Here is a 19,721-nt window from a genome sequence, read left to right on the forward strand (position 1 = left end):
GCTCCCTTCTGCTGGGGGCCCCAGAGCTGGGCGCAGTACTCCTGGTGGGGCCTCGCAAGGGCAGTGCAGAAGGGGATAATCCCCTCCCGCTGCCCGCTCTCTTCTCATGCAGGCCAAGATGCTGTTGGCCTTTTGGGCTGTGTGCTCCCATGAGCTGCTGGCTCATGCCCAGCTTTTCATCCGTCAGCACTCCTAAAGTCCTTCTCCACAGGGCTGCTCTCAAGGAGTTATTCTCCCAGCCTGTATACGTATCTGGCATTGCCTTGACCCGAGTGCAGCACCTTGCACTTGGCCTTGTTAAACCTCCTTAGATTCTTGTGCACCCACTTTTCATGCATGTCCAGGTCCCTCTGGATGACTTCCCTTCCTGGTATTGTGTCCACTGCACCGCTCGGCAAATCGTCACTGCTGTTCCTTGTGCTCCTAATGCTGTTCCTTAACTGAAGAAAACTCAGCTATGAAATCATGGAAGATCCCAATCAAGCCATAGAGTGGCTCATGCAGTTGATCAGTGTAGTACCAACTGACCCACATGTGCTTTCAAAACTAGGGAAATTATATGACAAGGAAGGTGATAAATCCCAAGCCTATCATTACTACTATGAGGTATTTGCTTTCTGTTACTTTCTTCTAATTGAAGAAAACAGTGCCGTAGTTTTCTGTGTCAAGTTAACGACTGATTGATTTAAACTGTTCAAAATGTCATCCAAAAGAAGAAAGAATGGCCTTTGTCAGGTGGGGGTTGCAGGTAGTTGACAAAATGTAATTGTTGTAGTCAGGTCCCAAGGAAGCGCTCAGTCTGTGTTTCCTCCTGGCATACGACCTCCAACTTTTCTTTCCCAAGTGGTTGTTGTTTACACTGGGCCCTAACAGTTTCCATTTAAAACTCACTCTGACACTCAAGATTAGAAGTGGATACAATCAATGTGATTTTAAAGGTGCTTAACTTGACAGCATGAGTTGGAAGGTGTACCTGTGTGATGGATATGGAGATCAATCTATGTGTCTGTGTTTGATTGCTAGGCATTAAGTATGCACAGTTGCCTCAAATGAGACACCCTCTCTCCTTTCAAGCTGGCTGTGATTTCTAGAGATGCTTTGGTTTCTGAAATGGGAATAAGGCAAGAAGCCATTTTGTAGTGCAGCAGTTCTTTTTGTGTACATGTAAAGTGAGGATGAGCAGCGTTGCAATTCTGAGTGCTGGTGGAGTTGTACATGGTTGTAATTTTGGTGCCTGTTTCAGTGGAGATTTCTAAGAATCTGCTTTACACACATATGCATTTCTTGGAACAGTATGCTTGTAGGTGAGTTTTCTATCAGAATGATTTGAGTGTGAAATTGTATTAGGTAGCATTGTTTACCATTGTAGGTAATGTGTTCACAGATAGACCTGATCTAAGTACACATCGTAGCTGTTGCAGGCTGTGTAAGTAGTACTTCAAGTCAGGTTGGATGGAAAATGTGACAGACTTATCTCAGGTAACTTGTAAAATACATTCTGTAATTAGAAAACGCGGCATAGTGTTTTTTTTCCCTCCTCCTCAGGATTGCTGAGCGTAGTACACTGCTTGCATTCACATAGAACGTATTTTTGGCAGCTGGGGAATGAAACACTTGAGTCAGATATTGCAGAAGTGACATACAGATGTTGTTTATCACTACAGTTGTGTTTCTTTCACCTCTTCCATTTTGTCAGTCGTACCGTTATTTCCCTTCAAACATTGAGGTCATTGAATGGCTTGGAGCCTATTGCATTGACACCCAGTTTTGTGAAAAAGCCATTGAGTACTTTGAGAGAGCAGCACTTATCCTGTGAGTAATTCTTCTTTTATGTCTATTTAAAAATTCTGTGATTAGACATCCATGATTGTACTCAGAGATAACTTTAGTATTGTAAGCAAGTATCAGAGCAAACTGTTTTGGAACACCATGTAAATTTCCCCAAATTTCTGTTTGTTTATGTGGTGTTTTTGTTTTTTTCTGTGTTATTTCAATGTTAAGAAAGGGCCCTAGATGGTATTAGCTATTAGAACCTTTTTTCTCTATCCTCTGTCATTAAACACAGCGATGCAATAGGGAGCACTTCTACTAAGACACCAAGGCTTCCTTCTCTGTGGCTTTCTGTGAACTGTTCTCTTTCTGTTTATCAGGCAGTGGGGAATTGACAGTTTAGATGAATGTACATCTAAATGTTCTTGCTGCATTTTCCCTTTTCATCTAAGTTCGACTCCCATCAGAAGAATGGTATTACAAATAAGGTGCATGAGTAAGAAGTGTGCAATGCAGAACTGACAGTGGGTAGCAGATGTGAGTTGGCAAATCAAATTGGTTGCGATACAGATATTTGAAGTTACTGAAATGCTCCTTTAGCAGCACATGATGTACTTAAGAACGTGGGCCTGTAGGCTGTGCGTTGTGTTCTAAGTCAGAAAAGTGAGATTGTGAGACAGACGCATTGCTCCATTGAGAAATCACATTAACTTATTCTAAATAATCAAATTAAGACTGTGCTCCTGATTTCAATGTCAGTCTGACTCACAGCTTGAAGAAATGGCACCGATAGTATGCAGATCCTCAGATGCAGACTGCTTTCTTCCATTCTGCTTGAGGCTCCTTCTTTCCTCATGAAATTGTTTTCAAACTCTTATTTTTGTAGGAAGCTGTTCATACGATTCTATTGTCAATCCAGCTTTTCATTTAAAGTAATTCAACTCGACTGTGTGTAGGGAAGGATATAAAAATGTGCAGTTATAGGTGCAGTAAAATACTAAAGCCAGGTCAACCAGTTGGTGCAGCAAACAAATGTGTGCAAATGGCAAAGGTAGCATGAAGAGCAATCAGTGCTGCAGTAGTCGATCCTTGTAAGGCATCGTGTCCCCTGGAAGTGATGCAAAAAGCTTAGTCAGAGGACAGGAGCTTAGTCAAAATACAGGACCTTACAAAGTGGTTTTGAATGACATATGAAATTCTACATGGTTATCTACAACTATCGTCTGTCTTTCATACAGAAATGGTTTCTCTGTGGGATTTTGCCATTATTAGTAAAGAATACAGCACAGATACTTGGGTGGTTATTTGTTATTGAGATCATCTAAGTGTGTTAATTGATAAATATGAAAGTCAGGATATAAATTGCTGAATAAGTATCGTTATTGATTGGAAATAAAATTACATCTAGTAACCTGAGCCCTGAACAGGAGAAGATGACACACAAATATACTGTGTGTGAACTGACCAGGTGAGCTGCTTGCTAGGAAGAGTCTCTACTAGGGTGGAATGTTTCAGAGGAGTTTCATAGTAGGTTTTTACAAATGCTATGCAGAATATGTTGCCTATTTATTGTGTGCTTACAGTGTGCCCAACTTTGTCTTCTTGATGTGCAGACCTACCCAAGTGAAGTGGCAGCTGATGGTTGCCAGTTGCTATCGGAGAAGCGGTAAGTTCAGGAACATTTTCTGCAGTGAGTTGAGAAATTTTGTTTTGATTGATGTTTTGATGTTGTTTTTTTCTTCTGATCTTTTCTGTCTCCTGTGAGTTCTGGTGCTAAATCTTGTTTAAAATGTATTATTTTGTTGTAAACTTTCTGTGTGTGTGCAATAAAGCAGGACTTCTCTTTCAAGTGTGAGAAGTATGCCTGTACTGACTTACGCAGGAAACGTTCCTTGTGCTCTTCAGTACTTAAAATAAGGATATAACAGCATGAATTACTTGCTCAGAGCGCTTTAATTGTCGTACCGTCAGATCTAACATAGTCATTAGATCTTGAAGTTGCTTAATTCCCATTTGTTTTCAACAAGAGATGTAATTTTTGAGGTGTTTCAGTAGTACATGTGTTGCACAAACAGTCTTACTGTGCAGTTTCTTACTGGGAACATTACGTGTCCATAAGCAAAACGGAAAGTGCCTCATCTATCTAGGCTCTTTCATCACATCACCTTGACTCGCCTTTTGAGCTGTCCCATTTGGTCACTCTTCCTTCTGCTTTTTTAGAACTCTGCAGCACTGGATCTCTGAAGAAATTAGGGATTGTCTCTGGTTATTGAACTCAGCAATGGCAAAAGGAGCAGGACCTGGGAAAGGCAGTGAATTAATAGCAGTCAGTGCCACTGAAGTAGAGGCAGATTAACTGCTTTCCCAGTAAAGAAATCCTGGCAGTTTATTTACCTCATTCATGAGTCACTGATAAAATTTCCAGCTTATCATGTTTAACACAGAGCAGATTCAGTTGTTCTCTGTCTCACGTCAGGAAAATAAAAACAGTGAGATGTGAACAAACGTTTTGGTCAGTGATATCATGGAGGTGAATTTTTAGATTCACAAGCACTGTCAGTCCTTTGCATGCTAATCAAGCTGAACCAAATTGAAGGCTAATTACTTTGCTACTAGATTGGCCAAAACCACTTTTGGGGCAGAAGAGAAGGGGAGAGACATAAGCAAGTATTCTGATTGAAAGAAACACAGCAGAGCTCAGCAGTTCCACCTTTCTATTTGAGCAGTCCATCCATCTGCAACCTTGGATAGGCACTAGATGTGTTATCTATCCTATGTAGGTAAGGATGTATCACGTGTACAGGATGCACCTAATGTGCCACAGGACAGCAGGGTTCTAGCAGGCAGAAAAAGGGCAAAAATCAGGAAACTATTTTTCACAGAATAATCTGGACGCTTTTCAGATGCTTTCAATTTTTGCTGTTGAGTAGTATTTAATGATTGCTAAGCTTGGTTTCCTCAAGTTTGGTCTTACAATATTAAATCATGTATTAAAATGAACAGAAGCAGTGCTGTCGATCTGTATGTATTCCTCTTCAGATATTCCTTTTTTTTCTTTTTTCTTGTTTTTTGAATATGTGGTAACGTTGGTAGGAGACGTCTGTTTTGTTTGCAGGTAACTACCAGAAAGCTCTAGAGAAGTACAAAGTCATTCACCAAAAATTCCCAGAGAACGTTGAATGTAAGTTGTTTCATTGAGTGGTACAACCATCAAAGAAAACCTTGTTACCTTAAATCTGTTTGTTGGTGATCCATAGGATGTAAGTAGTTTTCGTGCCCAGATGTTGTTTTGAACTAACATTTTTGTTCCAGCTTGTGCCCCCGTATTCGGTTATTGTTTGTGACAGCACAGAGATGGGATTTAAGAAGTACTGGGGTTCTGCTGAAGAAGAAATATGGAAATGAGCTGACTGTAGTTGACTGGCTGAGCTCACTTTCTTGCCTACTTGCTACATTTTATAATTACTTGTGGTAATTTTGACTTCTGGTCCCCACCAGCTGGAACTCCTGCTGTAAATTTCCAGATCCAAGAAGGAAAAAAGGTGTAGTAAAATTTTTACCAAAGCCCGTCCTTCCAAAAGGAGGTTGAGAGCTCCTAAGTGCAGTAGGCCAAATAGTCTCTAGGAAATCCTTAGAGAATTGCATAGTGCGCTACAGGAAACCGCTTGGACGAGAAAGATGTTTTACAGAAGCTGTCACACCTGTAGTCTAAATGATGAAGTCCTGGAGCACACAGGGCCTGTGACTGGTTGCCGTGACATCCTCCTCCATCTCACACTGCTGTACTAATTGCAAACGACGAGGTTGTCCCCAACAAGCCTACGCTTTGACATTGAAACGGGAAGAGCTTTCACTGTATTTCAGAACAAAATTGTATCGTTCTGCTTTAACAAATGTGCTTCTAAGAGGAAGCATGCAGTTCTGTTGTACAAGATCAATTCAGTAGTAGGGCTTCCCCAGGTTGTAGGCAAAATGTCAGGTTCTCATTAGTCGCTTGGAGTATGTGAGAAACTTTTAGAAATGCCACTGTTTTTCTGAATGGTGTTTCAACAAGTTAGAAAATTGAGGCAGCAGTTGGACAAGAAATTCAGCTGATGTGAGAGTTTTCTACTGCAGAAATAATGGTTCTTCACTCTTCCCTTTCCGGCCGTATGCTCCCAGCTTTCTTCCTTATGCTGTTCTGATACTGACCTGATCCCTCAGTGAACAATTGCAGCTCCCTTAAAGCAGCAGAAAACTAACCTAGTGCAAAAATAATAATGAAAAAGTGTAATTAAAAAGTGAAAGAAGTTGAGAGAAGTGGCTTGTGTCCTACTTGTCAACATTCTTCTGAGGCAGAAGGAACACATACACATACACATACACAGACACATAGGAATTGCATCGATGTTTCAAGAGTCTGGTCCAGCATCTCCAATGACTGATTTTAGGGATCCTTTTGTTTGCATTGTGCAGTTCTGTTTGCTCTTTGTGTTTTTTACTCTATAGAGTTGATATTTGGAAAATGGACTAGAGCAACAAAAGAACCCAAAAAGCAGCAAACCATTGTGATTCACTTGGCACGTATAAAATTACTGTTAAGAAAATGCTATTGATAGTGGCTCCTCAGTAATAAGTTGGTGCCATTATACTTTCCAGTTTCCAAAATGTTCGTCAAGCTTTCTGAGCTGAAGGAATTGAACATGTTTTGCATCCTCAGCTTGCATAGATGACGTTAGCACTGTTTGTGGGTATAGCCACTGCATCACAGAAAGTGTTGCATTTGTGCACAGCATCGTAACTTGCATAGTGATGTTGGACTGGCATCACCTTGTATTCCCAGCTGTTTGCAGTGGTCCGTGCTGCCATTCAGTATGTCCAGTCTGGGGAGGGAGCATTTGTAGTTGGAGCTGCTTGTAAGCCTTTCTCTCACAGTGGTTTGTTCTTCAATTAGGCCTCCGATTTTTAGTTCGTCTCTGCACAGATATGGGACTGAAAGAAGTCCACGAGTATCTGACAAAACTGAAGAAAGTGGAAAAATTAAAGGAGATAAGAGAGCAGGTAAGCCTATTTCTTCCTGCAGTACGGACCGCGTACCACAGACAAAGCTAAGACAGTATTGATGGCACTTTCAAATAAAATACGTATGAAATTCCTGGCATGGAGGGGCTCATGTTTGGTGGTTTGGGTTCTTTAGTTTTACATGAGCGGTCAGCATTAAATCTGTCTGAATGTTTGTTGAGCACTGGGTTTTCTGTGATTCTAAATACTAGTGAAAAATGGGTTATGTGGCTGTGCTGGGAATGCTGGAGCCACACGCATAATTCAGCTCCTCTGGAATGTCGTCTTTCCTACTTCTTTGCCAGAGTGTGAAAAGTATGTTTACCAGCCAAGTAATAATGCAGCTATAGAGAGAGAGAAGAGTGCAATAATTTTTCCATGTGGCAGAACTCCTTCTTGCTATTACAGGACTGTGACATTAGCAGGTGACATAAATATGAAGTACATCATTTATGTTAGTGGCAAATATTAAACGGAAGAAGATTTCCATGAGAAAGCTACAGGCTTTGAAAGGTATGAAATCACAACCTGTGTTGCATTGAGAGCAGTGTGTGTTCTTCATTTTCTTGTTATTCCTGTGATAAGGTAAGATCTTAAAATCAGCTTCTTAATTGGAAAGCATTGTCTGTGTTATGGAGCTGCAGTATACTCAAGCTTGCTCTTTCTATTTTCTTTTTTCTTTTGTGAATTGTCTGCAAACTGCATCGTCACATTAGGGCACATTAAAGTCTTAACTAATTTATGTTGTGCTAGTAAGACTTACTGGCTCCCTTTCATTGTTGGATAATGTGTAAAAACATCCTTAGTTACTGCAGTTTTACTTCAATTCCAGAGGGTCTAAGTGTGCACGTGTAGAGTGGAGCATTTCAAAAATGAAAAGAACTCAGACAGGGGAATGCTGTTGGAAGGATTCCAGCTTTATGCTACAAGCCTTCTTGGTGGGCAATTTGAAGTATGTTGGTTTGGATTTTCTGTGATGTAAACCTTAATGCTTTTTGAAAAATGAACACAAGAAGGCAGTCTGCAAATTTGGGGGGTCAAATATAGTGGGGCTAGTATTCATCCATGTCTCTTTCATAATGGCATCATTAAATAAAGCAGATAGCCGGATATTCCTATTCTGAAAACTCTGGTTTGAGACCTCTCTGAAGTGTGTTAAAGAGGCTTTCCTTAGTTGCTAGACAGTCTCACTTCAATGTCCATGATATCCAGAGTTCTTTGCAGTAATTCTCAGTGCGGTACCCAGGAACGCTCAGCTATGAAACCAGTTAAATACCAAAAGGGTTAAATGCCAAAGGGTAGTGATCAATGGTTCTGTGTCAGGGTGGAGGCCGGTCACAAGTGGTGTCCCTCAGGGGTCGGTCCTGGGACCGGTGCTCTTCAACATCTTCATCAGTGACACAGACAGTGGCATCGAGTGCGCCCTCAGCAAGTTTATGGATGACACCAAGCTGAGCGGTGCAGTTGGTACATTGGGAGGAAGGGAAGCCACCCAGAGAGACCCGGACAGGCTGGAGAAGTGGGCCCATGTGAACTTAATGAGGTTCAACAAGGCCAAGTACAGGGTGCTTCACTTGGGTCAGGGCAATCCCAGGTATTTATTCAAACTGGGGCAAGATCTCCTGGAGAGCAGCTCTGTGGAGAAGAACTCGGGGGTCCTGGTGGACAAGGAGCTGGGCATGAGCCAGCAGTGTGCGCTTGCAGCCTGGAAGGCCAACTGTGTTCTGGCTGCGCTAAAAGAGGGGTGGCCAGCAGGAGAGGGAGGTGATTGTCCCCCTCTACTCAGCTTTGTGAGGCCCCATCTGCAGCACTGCATCCAGGTCAGTGTGGGGCAGTACAGAAAAGATGGGGAGCTCTTGGAGCGGGTCCAGAGGAGGCCCCTAAGATGATCAGAGAGTTGGAGCACCTCTCCTATGAAGAAAGGTTGAGGGAACTGGGCTTGTTTAGCTTGGAGAAGAGAAGGCTCTGGGGAGACCTCATTGTGGCCTTCCAGTACTTGAAGGGAGCTTATAAACAGGAGGGGGAACGGCTGTTTACGAGGGTGGACAGTGATAGGACAAAGGGGAATGGTCTTAAGCTGAGACAGGAAGGTTTAGGTTAGATATTAGGAGGAAGTTTTTCACTCAGAGGGTGTTGATGCAGTGGAACAGGTTGCCCAAGGAGGCTGTGGATGCCCCATCTCTGGAGGCATTCAAGGCCAGGCTGGATGTGGCTCTGGGCAGCCTGGTCTGGACCCTGCATGTAGCAGGGGGTTGAAATTCGATGATCATTGGGGTCCTTTTCAACCCAGGCCATCTTACAATTCTATGAAATACTTGGTTACCTTAACTGGTGAGAGAGAGGTTCCTAGAGATGCAGAGGTAATCTCATACTTGGCATAGAATTCCAGTGTTGTTTTTTTTATACCAGCGAAGGTTTAATTATGCACCATACATCTGCAAATGTTGAGGGTTCAAAGGCAAGACAAATCTTTCTCTTGAGAAAATTGATAATTAAATACGTGGGGAAAAAAATCTCTTGTCAAATTTTGTCATGCTTATTTCCTGCTGGAAGTTTGAGATTTCCCGGATGTATTTCTGTACTGTCTGCTGGGGAAAAAGCTACCAGTAAATATTGAAAAGATGATATTGTTGAAGTTATTTAAAAACTGAGAGTTCAGTAGTGCATGAATTATGCATCAAATGTTGGGTTTTTTCATTCTGACTGCACTGAGTTAAGTTCACTGAGTAGTAAGTGAATGATAGAGATCTTAGTGGAATCCAGTAGTGCAAGACAGAGTCTCAACACCAGTGCTGTTTTTTGCTGTTGGTGTTACATCTGGGTTTCCATCCCCTGATTTGGTTCTGGTGGGTTTTTTTTGTTGTTCTGGAGGGTTATTCTTCTGCCTGCCATGTGGCCTTGGGAATGACTTGGTCTTTTTGTCCTAAGGAACTCCTTCTGTCATTTGTGCACTTATATGCACATATGTTTTTGAGCTGCAAAATCATCAAGTGTTAATATCTCACCGTGTAGATTTCCAGTAGGAGCACTGGTCTCAGTTAACAAAACCAGACACAACTCAATCCCTGCTCACAATTTTCAACTAACGCGTGGTTTATCAGCTGCACACAGTGAAGACCATAAGGATGAATGCCACTGTAAGATACCTGCTTTTCAAAGTCTGCACACTGACTTTGTATCTGCATGGAAATTTATCAAAATTTGCTGTTCTGGCACCGTTTTGCCAGAATAAGTATATCCACATGGCATTTATACTAAAATAAATATTCTGGAGTACTTTCTTCACTCGGTCTGAAATACGGGCAAGTTGTTAAATACTTCCAGACAAGAATCTGGGAACATCTGTGGGCTTCATTCACCATAGAAGTTTATCTCCCCATCTCTCACAGCATTGGATTTTTGTTTTAACCTTCATGCATTTTTATTTTGTTTTGTTTTACTTCATTAATATTTCTTTTTCATGTTTCAGTTTAAAAAAAGACAGGTATTAATGTAAAAGTTCACATAACCTCCTTGGCTCCCACGTGTACATACATAACCATTTATTTCCTTTGAGTGAGCTTAATGACTGAAAAAGTGGGACTGATTGGGTGTGGTGTGAAGTGACGATCGGTGCAAACACGGCAGGGACTTGCTGTGTTGACCTTCAGGCATCTACATCTGGACTCACCAACCTACCTTTCTTCTGCAGTCTTGAGAGAGAAATTTTTGGGGTAGAAATGACTGGGCCTGTTTCAAGTATCTGCTTTTTACTCAGTTGGGACTGTATGGGAATTAGTCGTGCGCTTCAGCTTTAGTACGTCTGCAGCACTTTGGGAGCAAAGTCCAAGGATGAAAATACCACCAGGGCACTATCATGTAGCTTCCCTCTGACAGACAAAAGCTGAACTTCTGCTGCTGGACTCCTGTCAGTCCTTCACTGCCTGGGAAGTCTGAACATTTTTCACAAAGCGCTGGACCGCGAACGGAATACTTAGCCCAGAACCGAGAGAACATATTCCAGACTTGAAGATTTCCCAAAATAAATACAAAATGCAAGGATTCTGGTCCCAGGCTGGATAGTTCCAACACCATTCCAGGTTTCATGGTAGGCATGCTGCTTTCCTGTCTGACTCCTGTGCATTTTGATTTAAAGGCTCTTCCTTTTTCTGTTGGCGAGAAGCTTGGAAGTTCTTTCACGTCTGTGTCATCCCAGCTTTGCCAGACTCCACGTTACTCTTGTGGTGAAAGATGAGGGAAGCTGCAGTAATGGTCCTGAGCACGTGATGCAGTAGCGTGCACACGTTTCATGCAGCATCTGAATTCTGTAGGATACAGAGATTACTTGTATTGATAGATGAGTGCTTGAGATGCTGACTATTTGTGCCTGACCATAGAGCAGTCCCTTTCTGAGATGTGCCACCTGGTAACTGACAGTATGTGTGTATGAGAACTTTGGTTTTTAGCCAAGAGAAGCCATTTCTGCCATGTGAGGCAGAGGTATTGCTTTGATGAACTGTCAGAGTTTTCACATAGCTCTAAGGAAACACGGCTGGAAGATGTTGATGGTACCTTCCTCTGAGCAAGAGAGCCGAGTTTTTAAACGTAGTTTTTGAAGTGTTTGCCTTCACCTTCATCTTACATTTAACACTCAACGGCAATTTAAGTTTTGCTGTACATTGCAGTGCCACGCCAGGCATTCAAAATTTCAGACCTAGGGGTGAATAGTTCTTTTCATACATTTCCTTACTTCCCCACCTCCCTTGAAACGTTACAATAACAACACGCCTGCAGGATTTGCAAGACATTAATGAGCAGAGGCTGCTTTGAACTCATGCAAGGAGGTCTACGTTGCCTGTTTTTTCAGCTGTACTTCACAGGGGTTCATCTGAACTACTTTTTTGTGCACGTTCCTTGTATAAATCGTATCTGAAGAAAAACAATTTGTTGAGATGGTCTGTTTGAATTTCACAGGACTCTAGTTTTACATAAACATTGGCTTTAACACTGATTTGGGGACAATTCTGTGCTTTGAAAACATAGAGTTTATTAGTGGCAGTAGGATAAACGCCATTTAATGTTCTTCTTCTGTTTTAGTAATAAGCTAGGTGGGGTTTTTAATAATTATTTCTAATGTACATTAGTGAATGGGGGCTCTGTTCTCTTCTTTTTGAACCCGTTCCACTGTTCTGCAGCCCATTAAATCTGGCAGAGATGGCAGTGCACGTAACCGCAGGGAAGGAAGTGCTGGTGGAGGTAAGTACTTAATGCCTCTGCTTAACTATCGGGCTTGTCAGGATTTGAAAGAAAATAGTTTGTCTTAAAATGTTTGTGGAACCTGCTTGCATTTATAAATGCACACAACCAAGCCTTGAGGAATCATCCAGTAGTGTTTGTTGCGAGTTCAAGAGTATTTTGTGCTACCAACCCTGTAATTGGAAGACCTCTGTGTACCTTCTTGCTCCTTCTTTCTCGTTTCCCAGTAAGGCAGAGATGAAGTGCTGGAGGCTTCCTTGAAGAAAAGCTCATTCTCTTGACTGTGAAGTCTCTCTGCTCCCAGAGATCCACAATGCTGAGGTTCCTAAATGTAAAACTGTAGGAAGGCAAATCTGGACGCTTGCCTGTGCAGTCTTTTCCTCACTAGGCAGTCGACTGATTGCAGAGCTAATGATTTTTCCCTTCCATTATTAAATCCTGAGACATTAATACTGTTAAACGTGACTGCTCCCCTCTGCTGTTCTGAGGAAGCTACCAGACTTGTGGCTACTTTGGCCAGCTGGAAAAAAGTCCATTTTGACCCAGATAGGAAATTATTCCTTGCTATTCTGCTTTCATTTTATTTTACAGCATTCAGTCTCAGAACTGACCTCGAACTTGTCCTAGCAGTAATTCTTCATGTGATGCTCAAGATACAGTGTCAAATTTGTGAAAGAATGGAAAAAAGCATTTGGGGAACAAGCCTGTATTAAGAGTGTGTTTGAGAAGCCTCTGTTGTATGAAGTCAGTGGCAAAGATCCAGCCTGCCTGGAAATAACTCGGAAAACAAGCAGAGGTACAAAGAAGGTTCTGTATTGAACCTGGAATAAAATTTTTGTTGAGATTCCTGATTAAAAGTTGTGGTGAGTGTGTGTATGTATGTCTGTATATCATACATATGCATCTTGTATGGTGTGTATTTAGATAAATATATATTTTTATACATGTATCTATCTGTATCTCAGTGGAGTCAAAGGCATGGCATCTTTTTGACATGGGGAACATGATCAGTGAAGAAGTTGTGGCAACAACGTGAAGGATTACACTGTAGCTTGTCTACCGTGTGCTGAGGAAGATGAAGGGAAAGCCAAAGACTAAACCATCATTTTAGCCAGTGTTTGGCATTATTTCTGGGTTATGAATCTGTATTTTTCAGCCTAAGAAGTGTCTGCAAACAGCTTGCGTGGAGACGCACGTGAAGTATAAATGAGGATTACTTTATTTCAAGATCTTAATGCGCATTGGAAATACTGCTGTCTTCATTGCCAGAAAATAAACATTTGTACACGTTTGGAGTTTCATCTCTTACAGTGTTGTTGCCAAGACCAAAAGGGATAATTTTCCTTCATGGCACGGGAGATTTGTCATCATTACTGACTCCACGGAGGCGTGGAATCATGCTTAGTTCATGACTTGGTAGCTAAATGAAAGTACTTGCTAGCTAATGGAAGTGCATATGCATTCCCAGTATTTTAGATACGATGCGTGTTTTTCTTTCTTTCCTCTTACCAGCCCTGTGCCTGGCATCCCTAGGAGAAGTTCTTTCTGCAAGTATTTCTCCCCTGTACTTGTAGTAGGAGCATTAATAGTTCAGACTTCCTTGTTGTAGGAAATGTTACTTAAAAGTGCTCAGTGAAGGAAGCTGAAAGAGAAGCCAGCAAGGTGTGTGCTTAGAACCTTGCTTTGTCAACATGAATTAACACAGAAGAAGCACGAGATGCACCAAAGCATACTTTGAAGACTACAAATAGAATATGCATGGACAGTGCAAGGAGTGGAAGGAAATGGACCCAAAAAACTCACATGTGTGTGAGCGTCAGTATAAAGCCTACTCTTGTGTGGTGAGAGGAAAAGAAGCATTACGTCTGAAGTGCTTACCCACATCTGAACACATTTGTTCGATAAGCGCGAAAAGTTTCTTCTCTACGTGAATATCAGATTGATGGCTTGTGATCTTTTTCCTTCACATTAGAAGGAGATTGCATCAGTACATACCTTTAACATTTTTGGTGATTAAAGAAAAAGGAAAAAAAAAAACCTGAAGGATTTTTAACAGCACGTCCAAGTTTCAGCAGTTGTCCCAGATTTCCTTTTTAATAATCTCCTTGTTCTCACCCTTTCTTTGAGTTCAGCAGAGCTGCGATACTAACAGCCAGCATTTGGAAGTCTGGACATTATGGTTTTTACTGCTGTAAGGGATTTCTACTGTTGAAGACCATAAGGCCTTTCATAGATAAGTGAAAGTATGACCTTAAGGAACACCTTACCGTGGCAGTGTTTGCTTGGTCTCTGCATTTGCCCTGCTCTCTGAATGGGAAGTGTTGTACCAGATGAGAGGGCAGTTGTACACGAGGCGGCGTGATGTCTCGGACAGGAGCCCAAAGAAGCAGTCAGTATAGGTTCAGTAGATGAAAGGCTAAGCATTTTGTACTCTGCCTGGTACCTAAGCCTAGCCAGAGGCATGTGGGGGGAAAAAAACAAGCCACGAGGAGAGTTGAGATGGCTCTTACTTCATTTGATGATGTTAGAGAAGAAATGAGTTTGTCCATCCCAAGCAACCATTCGGTATTCAGACATCCTTTAGCACCTCATGGGAATCTCTTTGTACTAATAGGCAAGCCTGTTATGGATATTAGGGCACTAAGCATCCCAACTAATCTTCGCTGTGGTTGAGGCAAAAGATTATTCCTGTTACTCTGCAGCAAGAACTGCACGATTGTTATGATTTTCTAGTCTTTGTGTGCGTGTTCATCCCTCCTTAATTTCAAATTGCTGTGGGATGGTTCTGTTGGCTGCGTGCTGTGCATACGAAAGTTCTTTTTGCATACATGTGGGAAATAGCTGAACGATGTGGACATCTTGTTTGCTGCAGATGAACTCACCAGAGGAATTGGCTTAACTGATCCACCAGAAACAGCTTGTGTTCAACAAGTGAAAAGTTCCGCTTGGAAGCATTGTTTTCAAAGTTTTTCCATCATCTTCTGGCTGCCACACTAACAGGTCTGTTCTTTTGGGTCACAGAATCACGGAACTGTAGGGGTTTGAAGGGACCTCTGCTGATCATCTAGTCCAACCCTGCTAGTTAACTGCAACCAAAGCCCTTTCTTCTCCAAAGATGGTGCCTTCATCCCAAATGTGAAAGGTGCCAAGGGCTGCACTGAAGTACATTCTGGATTTAGTGAAACTTCTATGGTCTTTAAAAGCATGGGCTAACTGTGTGCTTCATTACTCAAACATTTCAGGAAGGCCGACTGCCAAACTAAAAATTCTAATCTATGTCCTTTGTGTGATGTTCAATTTCTGATGCATTAAAATCATCATTGCAATTGAAGGTGATGGCATTTTTCTAAAGTATAAGCATAAATATATTGGCTTGAATGGCCTGGATTGTTGGACGCATGGGTATCTTCCTAAATTGGACAAACAGAAATGTAACAAATTTGTTTTGCTAGAGGGATCACTCCTTCAAATAGCATTATTCCAAGATAGGATTACTTTTGCAGCATGTTGTTTTATTAATTTTTCTGCCATGTAAAACCAACCATTTAAACCAACGTTTTATATAAACCAATGTTTTATATTGATAAATGGAAGTGGATGCAGCGTGACCATGCTAATGTGTATCATGATTACTTTAGCTCCAGCATGTTACTTTAGGTTGTAAGCAACTGACATGTCAGCACTGGAAGTAGAAAGAGTTGAATATGTTTACTCCAAACGAACATCACACACAGTGACTGTTGTGTTTTAATAATTACTGTTACAGTTGAGTACTGCCTCCATCATGAAAGGATGGTCTCGTTAAATCTTGTTGGAAAGAAAGCTGAGGTTATGTTGTTCTTGTATCACGATTTCACAGCACATGACAGCAAGTTCCTTGCCTTTTCACTGTTTTTTTTTGCCTTCCAGATGCTGTTGGTAGCAAAGGGGAAAGGCTGAGTGCCAGACTGAAAGCTTTGCCTGGAACAAGTGAACCCTATGAAAGCAGCAGCAGCAAAGCAATAGGCAAGTGGGCATCTTATGCCATGCGATTTTCCAGACCCTCAAAGAGAAGGGAACGAGAAAGATGATGTTACTGGAAGAGCAGTGTAATAATTGCACAATCAGGAAAGCGTTTTCCCCATGAAATAATCGTGAGGAATGCCGTCAGTTTCATTGTTCAGAGCTCCCTTTAAAGGATCTGTAGGTACTAAGGAACGTGGCCCAATGATACTGTTTTTCTGCTGCAAGGTTTGGTCAGGAAAAAGATCTTAAAAATCCAAATGTGGTATCTTCTTCTCCTTCAGTGATCTTTCTAGTCTGCATTTCAAAGAAGATACCTTGACAGCCGTGTCATGTTAGAAAGCAGTCTCCTGCTTGATTAGAGGTGTTTAAAACCAAGCCAGAAGTACTTGCAGGTAACAGTTTCAAATGTCCTTGTTTGAATCCCAGACGCTTCCTACACAGACCCACTTGGCCCACAAGCAGAAAGACCTAAAACTGCAGCAAGGAAAAGAACAGAGGAAGATGACTTTGCTGATGAAGAACTAGGAGAGGATTTGCTTCCGGAAAAACATGGGGTCCACTCAAAATCTTTTTTCCTTTTTAGCAAAGCAGAGCTTCTTCAGGGTGGTTTTGTACCAGGTTTTAAAGAAATAAATGTTGAAACACTTTGTGTGTATGGGACCGTCTATGAAACTCTTTGGAGTTGAAGCTACAGTGTGTTTTACGATCGGTGACAAATAAGTGATGCTTGGGTTATTTGACTCCTGCATTGAAACTGCAGAAAGCGAAGATTCCAATGCAGGCAGGTGAGGGGCGGGCCTTCCACCAGCGCCTGCTATTCAGTCACCATGGCGATGCGGCATCAGTGTCACAAAGGCTAGAACAGTGGAACGCGCCCCAGCGGGTATATAAAGGGCCCTGCCGGCGAGCCAGCAGCCCAGAGCAGAGCGGGCAGCAGCGGAGCGGGAGCTGAAGTGAGAAGGGATCGGGGAGGGAAGGGCCTGGGGCTGGGGCTGCTATGAGACAGGACAGGCAGGAGCTAGGGCTGATCTTAGACGGGACGGCGGGGGGGGCTCTTGCATCCCAGTCACGCACCTGTGTCCGGAGACACCAAGTGTGAGCAACCTCTGGGCACAGGTGGTGGTGGAGGGCTGTTTTGTCTTGTAGGCCAGGACGGGGACACGACCGGAGCGCGGCAACTGCTGGTGTCAGCCTGCAGCCCTCCATCGGTGAGGAGAGCTCCGCACCGCCGGCCCTCGCTGTTCCTGTGGGACAGTCTCCAAACTCTGTCTGCCAATAAAGCTTGAATTCATCAATCCCTCGGTTGGTTCCTCTCCTTTGTGCCGTCGCTCTTTCCTAGGATACGTGTCGATCAAACCAATAAATATGTATTGAACACCCTTCCTGTGTACGCAGGGATCTGATCGCTCTGAGGTCACAGAGCCCCATGAAGGTGCGTGACCAACCGCCACGTGCTCAGGGCAGCGCCACGAGGCGGGAGGCCAGGAGGCCGGGGCAGCCCGTGCCGCTCCGTGCAGGGCGCACATGGGGCTCAGCTGTTGCCAGGAGCGCAGCGGCACGGTTTCCATGCGAGGCCGTGGAGGGGTAAAGCACGTCAGCGCCTTAGCTGCCTTCTCGGAGGAAACAGCGCTTATCCATCATCGAGGGATCGATGCGCACCGACTCCAGCGCGCCTCACAATAAAGCTGTGTTTCACGAGCCCGTCGCTGGGCTCTGCGGTTCGCGCGCTGCTCGTTTCCTTCCGAGCTCGGGGCCGGGCTCTCTCCCCGCCGGAGCGCTCGCCTCCTCCGTGAACGCCCGCGATCCTGCTGGCACGCGAGGCCAGGGGAGATGCGGCGAGGCGCGGGGCGCGTTTCCAGCTGCTCCTCCGCCGGGAGACAGCCAGCGGCACGCGCCCCTCGCCTTCCTCGAGCGGCCCGAGCGGCGCCATGCAGCGAGGCCGGGTGAGGAGGGGCGGCGGGCGGGGGCCGCGCGGCCGGGAGCGGGTCGGGCGCGGGGGGCGGGGGGAGCGGGCGGCGGGCGGCGGCCCCGCTGACGGCTGCCCGTTGCAGGTGCTGACGGCGCTGCTGTGCGCGGCGCTGCTCCCGCTCCGCTCGGACGCCGCCAAAGCGCCCAAACGCCCGGCCCGGCCCCGGAGCTGCGGCGAGCGGCCCGAGGAGCTGCTGGAGCAGTTGTACGGGCGGCTGGCGGCCGGCATGCTCGGCGCCTTCCACCACACCCTGCAGCCCGAGCCGCCCGAGCCGCCCGGCCGCCAGCGCAACGCCAGCTGCCCCGCGGGGGCCCGGCCGGGCGGCGACAAGAGGTTCCGGCTGCCCGTCAGCCTGCGCAGCGCCTCGCCCTGGGCCTACAGGTGACCGACGGGCGGCGGGGGAGCGCCGGGTGGGGCCGGGAGGCGGCGGGGCCGGGCTCCGGGTGGGCGCGGGTGCCGCGGGGCCCCGGCGGCCGGGAGGCGGCGGGCCCGAGGGCTGCGCCGCGGGACGGGGCGCCGAGGGGGGGTCCGACGGGCGGGTGCCGGGCGATGGCGGCGTGAGGAGCCCTCCGGGGAGAGCCGGTGGGAGCCCGAGGCGTGAGGTGCGGCCGTACGTCCGGCAGCCTTCGGCACGGCTCCTCGGAGCGATCGCCCTGCCCGTGTGCTGTGTGGCGCGGCCGCCGCCCGCTTCTCCTCGGGAGGTAATCCCGCCGAGAGGAACACGGCCGATGTGCCCCGTCAGGCTTTCCGAAACGAAGTGCTGTTAGAAATAGTAGGACAAAGCAAGCGGACGGAGAGCTTTGGAAGCGAAGCGTGCGTAACGCCCGGGGTGATGAACGCCCGCCTGCAAAACTCAGGTATTGGTGCGTCGCTTTTGTCAAATAGCACTGCCTGCAGAACGTGGCTCATTGTGGAAAGCGGGGGGTTCCATTCTCGGCCTCTCTGGGCAGGTGTTTCCTTTCAGTGGGAGCTCTCGTGCTTCACAGAGAACGCTGCCCAGTCACAGATCCCGTTTCTCCTTCATCGCTGGTGCTGTGAGACGCTGCAAGATGCGTTTGGAAAGCGTGCAGGACAGAATTGCCCTTTATGAAGAGCGATGAGCTTTGATGATGACAACCTGCTGTTTCACAGGCTGTGCAGGCAGAGCCGAGGAGCGCCCGCAGAAGCAGCTGTGCTGCACCATGTTCAGAGGACGGCTGTTGAGCCCGTTCAGTCCCTCAGCAGTCTCCCAGATGCCTTCAGAGCTGTTGTGTATCTCCAAAAAGGACACGCGGCCCTCATGAAAGCGCACTGTGACGCAGTGCACCTTGTCAGTGGACAGGCAGTTCCTCTGACACGATCTTGGCCATGTCTTCTCCATGGCAAGGGTATCGTGAGGATCTGCGTACCGCTCTTTCCTGTGTGAGAGAACTTTAGCAGCCTCCCTACGTTTAATTCTTTCAGTCTTTCCCCACAAATTGCTGCCCTTTGCTCATCTTGCAGGAGTCCCAGGTGTTTCCTGCTGCTGTTCCTTGGGACTGCCAGGGTTGTTTGGTGGATGGCCAGAAGTGCTGTCAGCCAGTGTTGTGTGAGAAGAGCAAGTGGTCCTCTCCATGTAGATGTTGTACTGAGGGATGTGATTTAGTGTGGAAATAGGGGTGACAGGTGAGCAGTTGGCCTGGGTGATCTCGGAGGTCTTTACAACCTTGGTGTTTCTGTGTTC

The 19,721-nt window shown here is 45.2% G+C and overlaps 1 protein-coding gene across 11 annotated transcripts in view; it reads left to right on the forward strand.

The window, feature by feature from the left end:
* IFT88 (intraflagellar transport 88) overlaps positions 1-17,007 on the forward strand; it is a 34,516-nt gene extending 17,509 nt beyond the window's left edge. Inside the window, exons 17-25 of one of the 11 annotated variants that reach the window (XR_006178073.1) lie at positions 456-606; positions 1,697-1,812; positions 3,354-3,436; positions 4,886-4,951; positions 6,704-6,810; positions 11,985-12,045; positions 12,637-12,841; positions 14,918-15,045; positions 15,955-16,038. Coding sequence is in view for 9 of the 11 variants with exons in the window: in XM_042866750.1 (XP_042722684.1) it covers positions 456-606; positions 1,697-1,812; positions 3,354-3,436; positions 4,886-4,951; positions 6,704-6,810; positions 11,985-12,045; positions 15,955-16,050; positions 16,477-16,736 (940 nt within the window). In the remaining 2 variants the exon portion in view is untranslated. The other 10 variants (XM_042866750.1, XM_042866748.1, XM_042866751.1 and 7 more) reach the window with 10 other exon arrangements.
* The last annotated feature ends 2,714 nt before the right edge of the window (positions 17,008-19,721 follow it).

Source organism: Lagopus leucura, unplaced genomic scaffold (genome assembly GCF_019238085.1).
Source record: "Lagopus leucura isolate 7727_CA_CO unplaced genomic scaffold, USGS_WTPT01 Super-Scaffold_100001, whole genome shotgun sequence".
Lineage (NCBI taxonomy): Eukaryota > Metazoa > Chordata > Aves > Galliformes > Phasianidae > Lagopus > Lagopus leucura.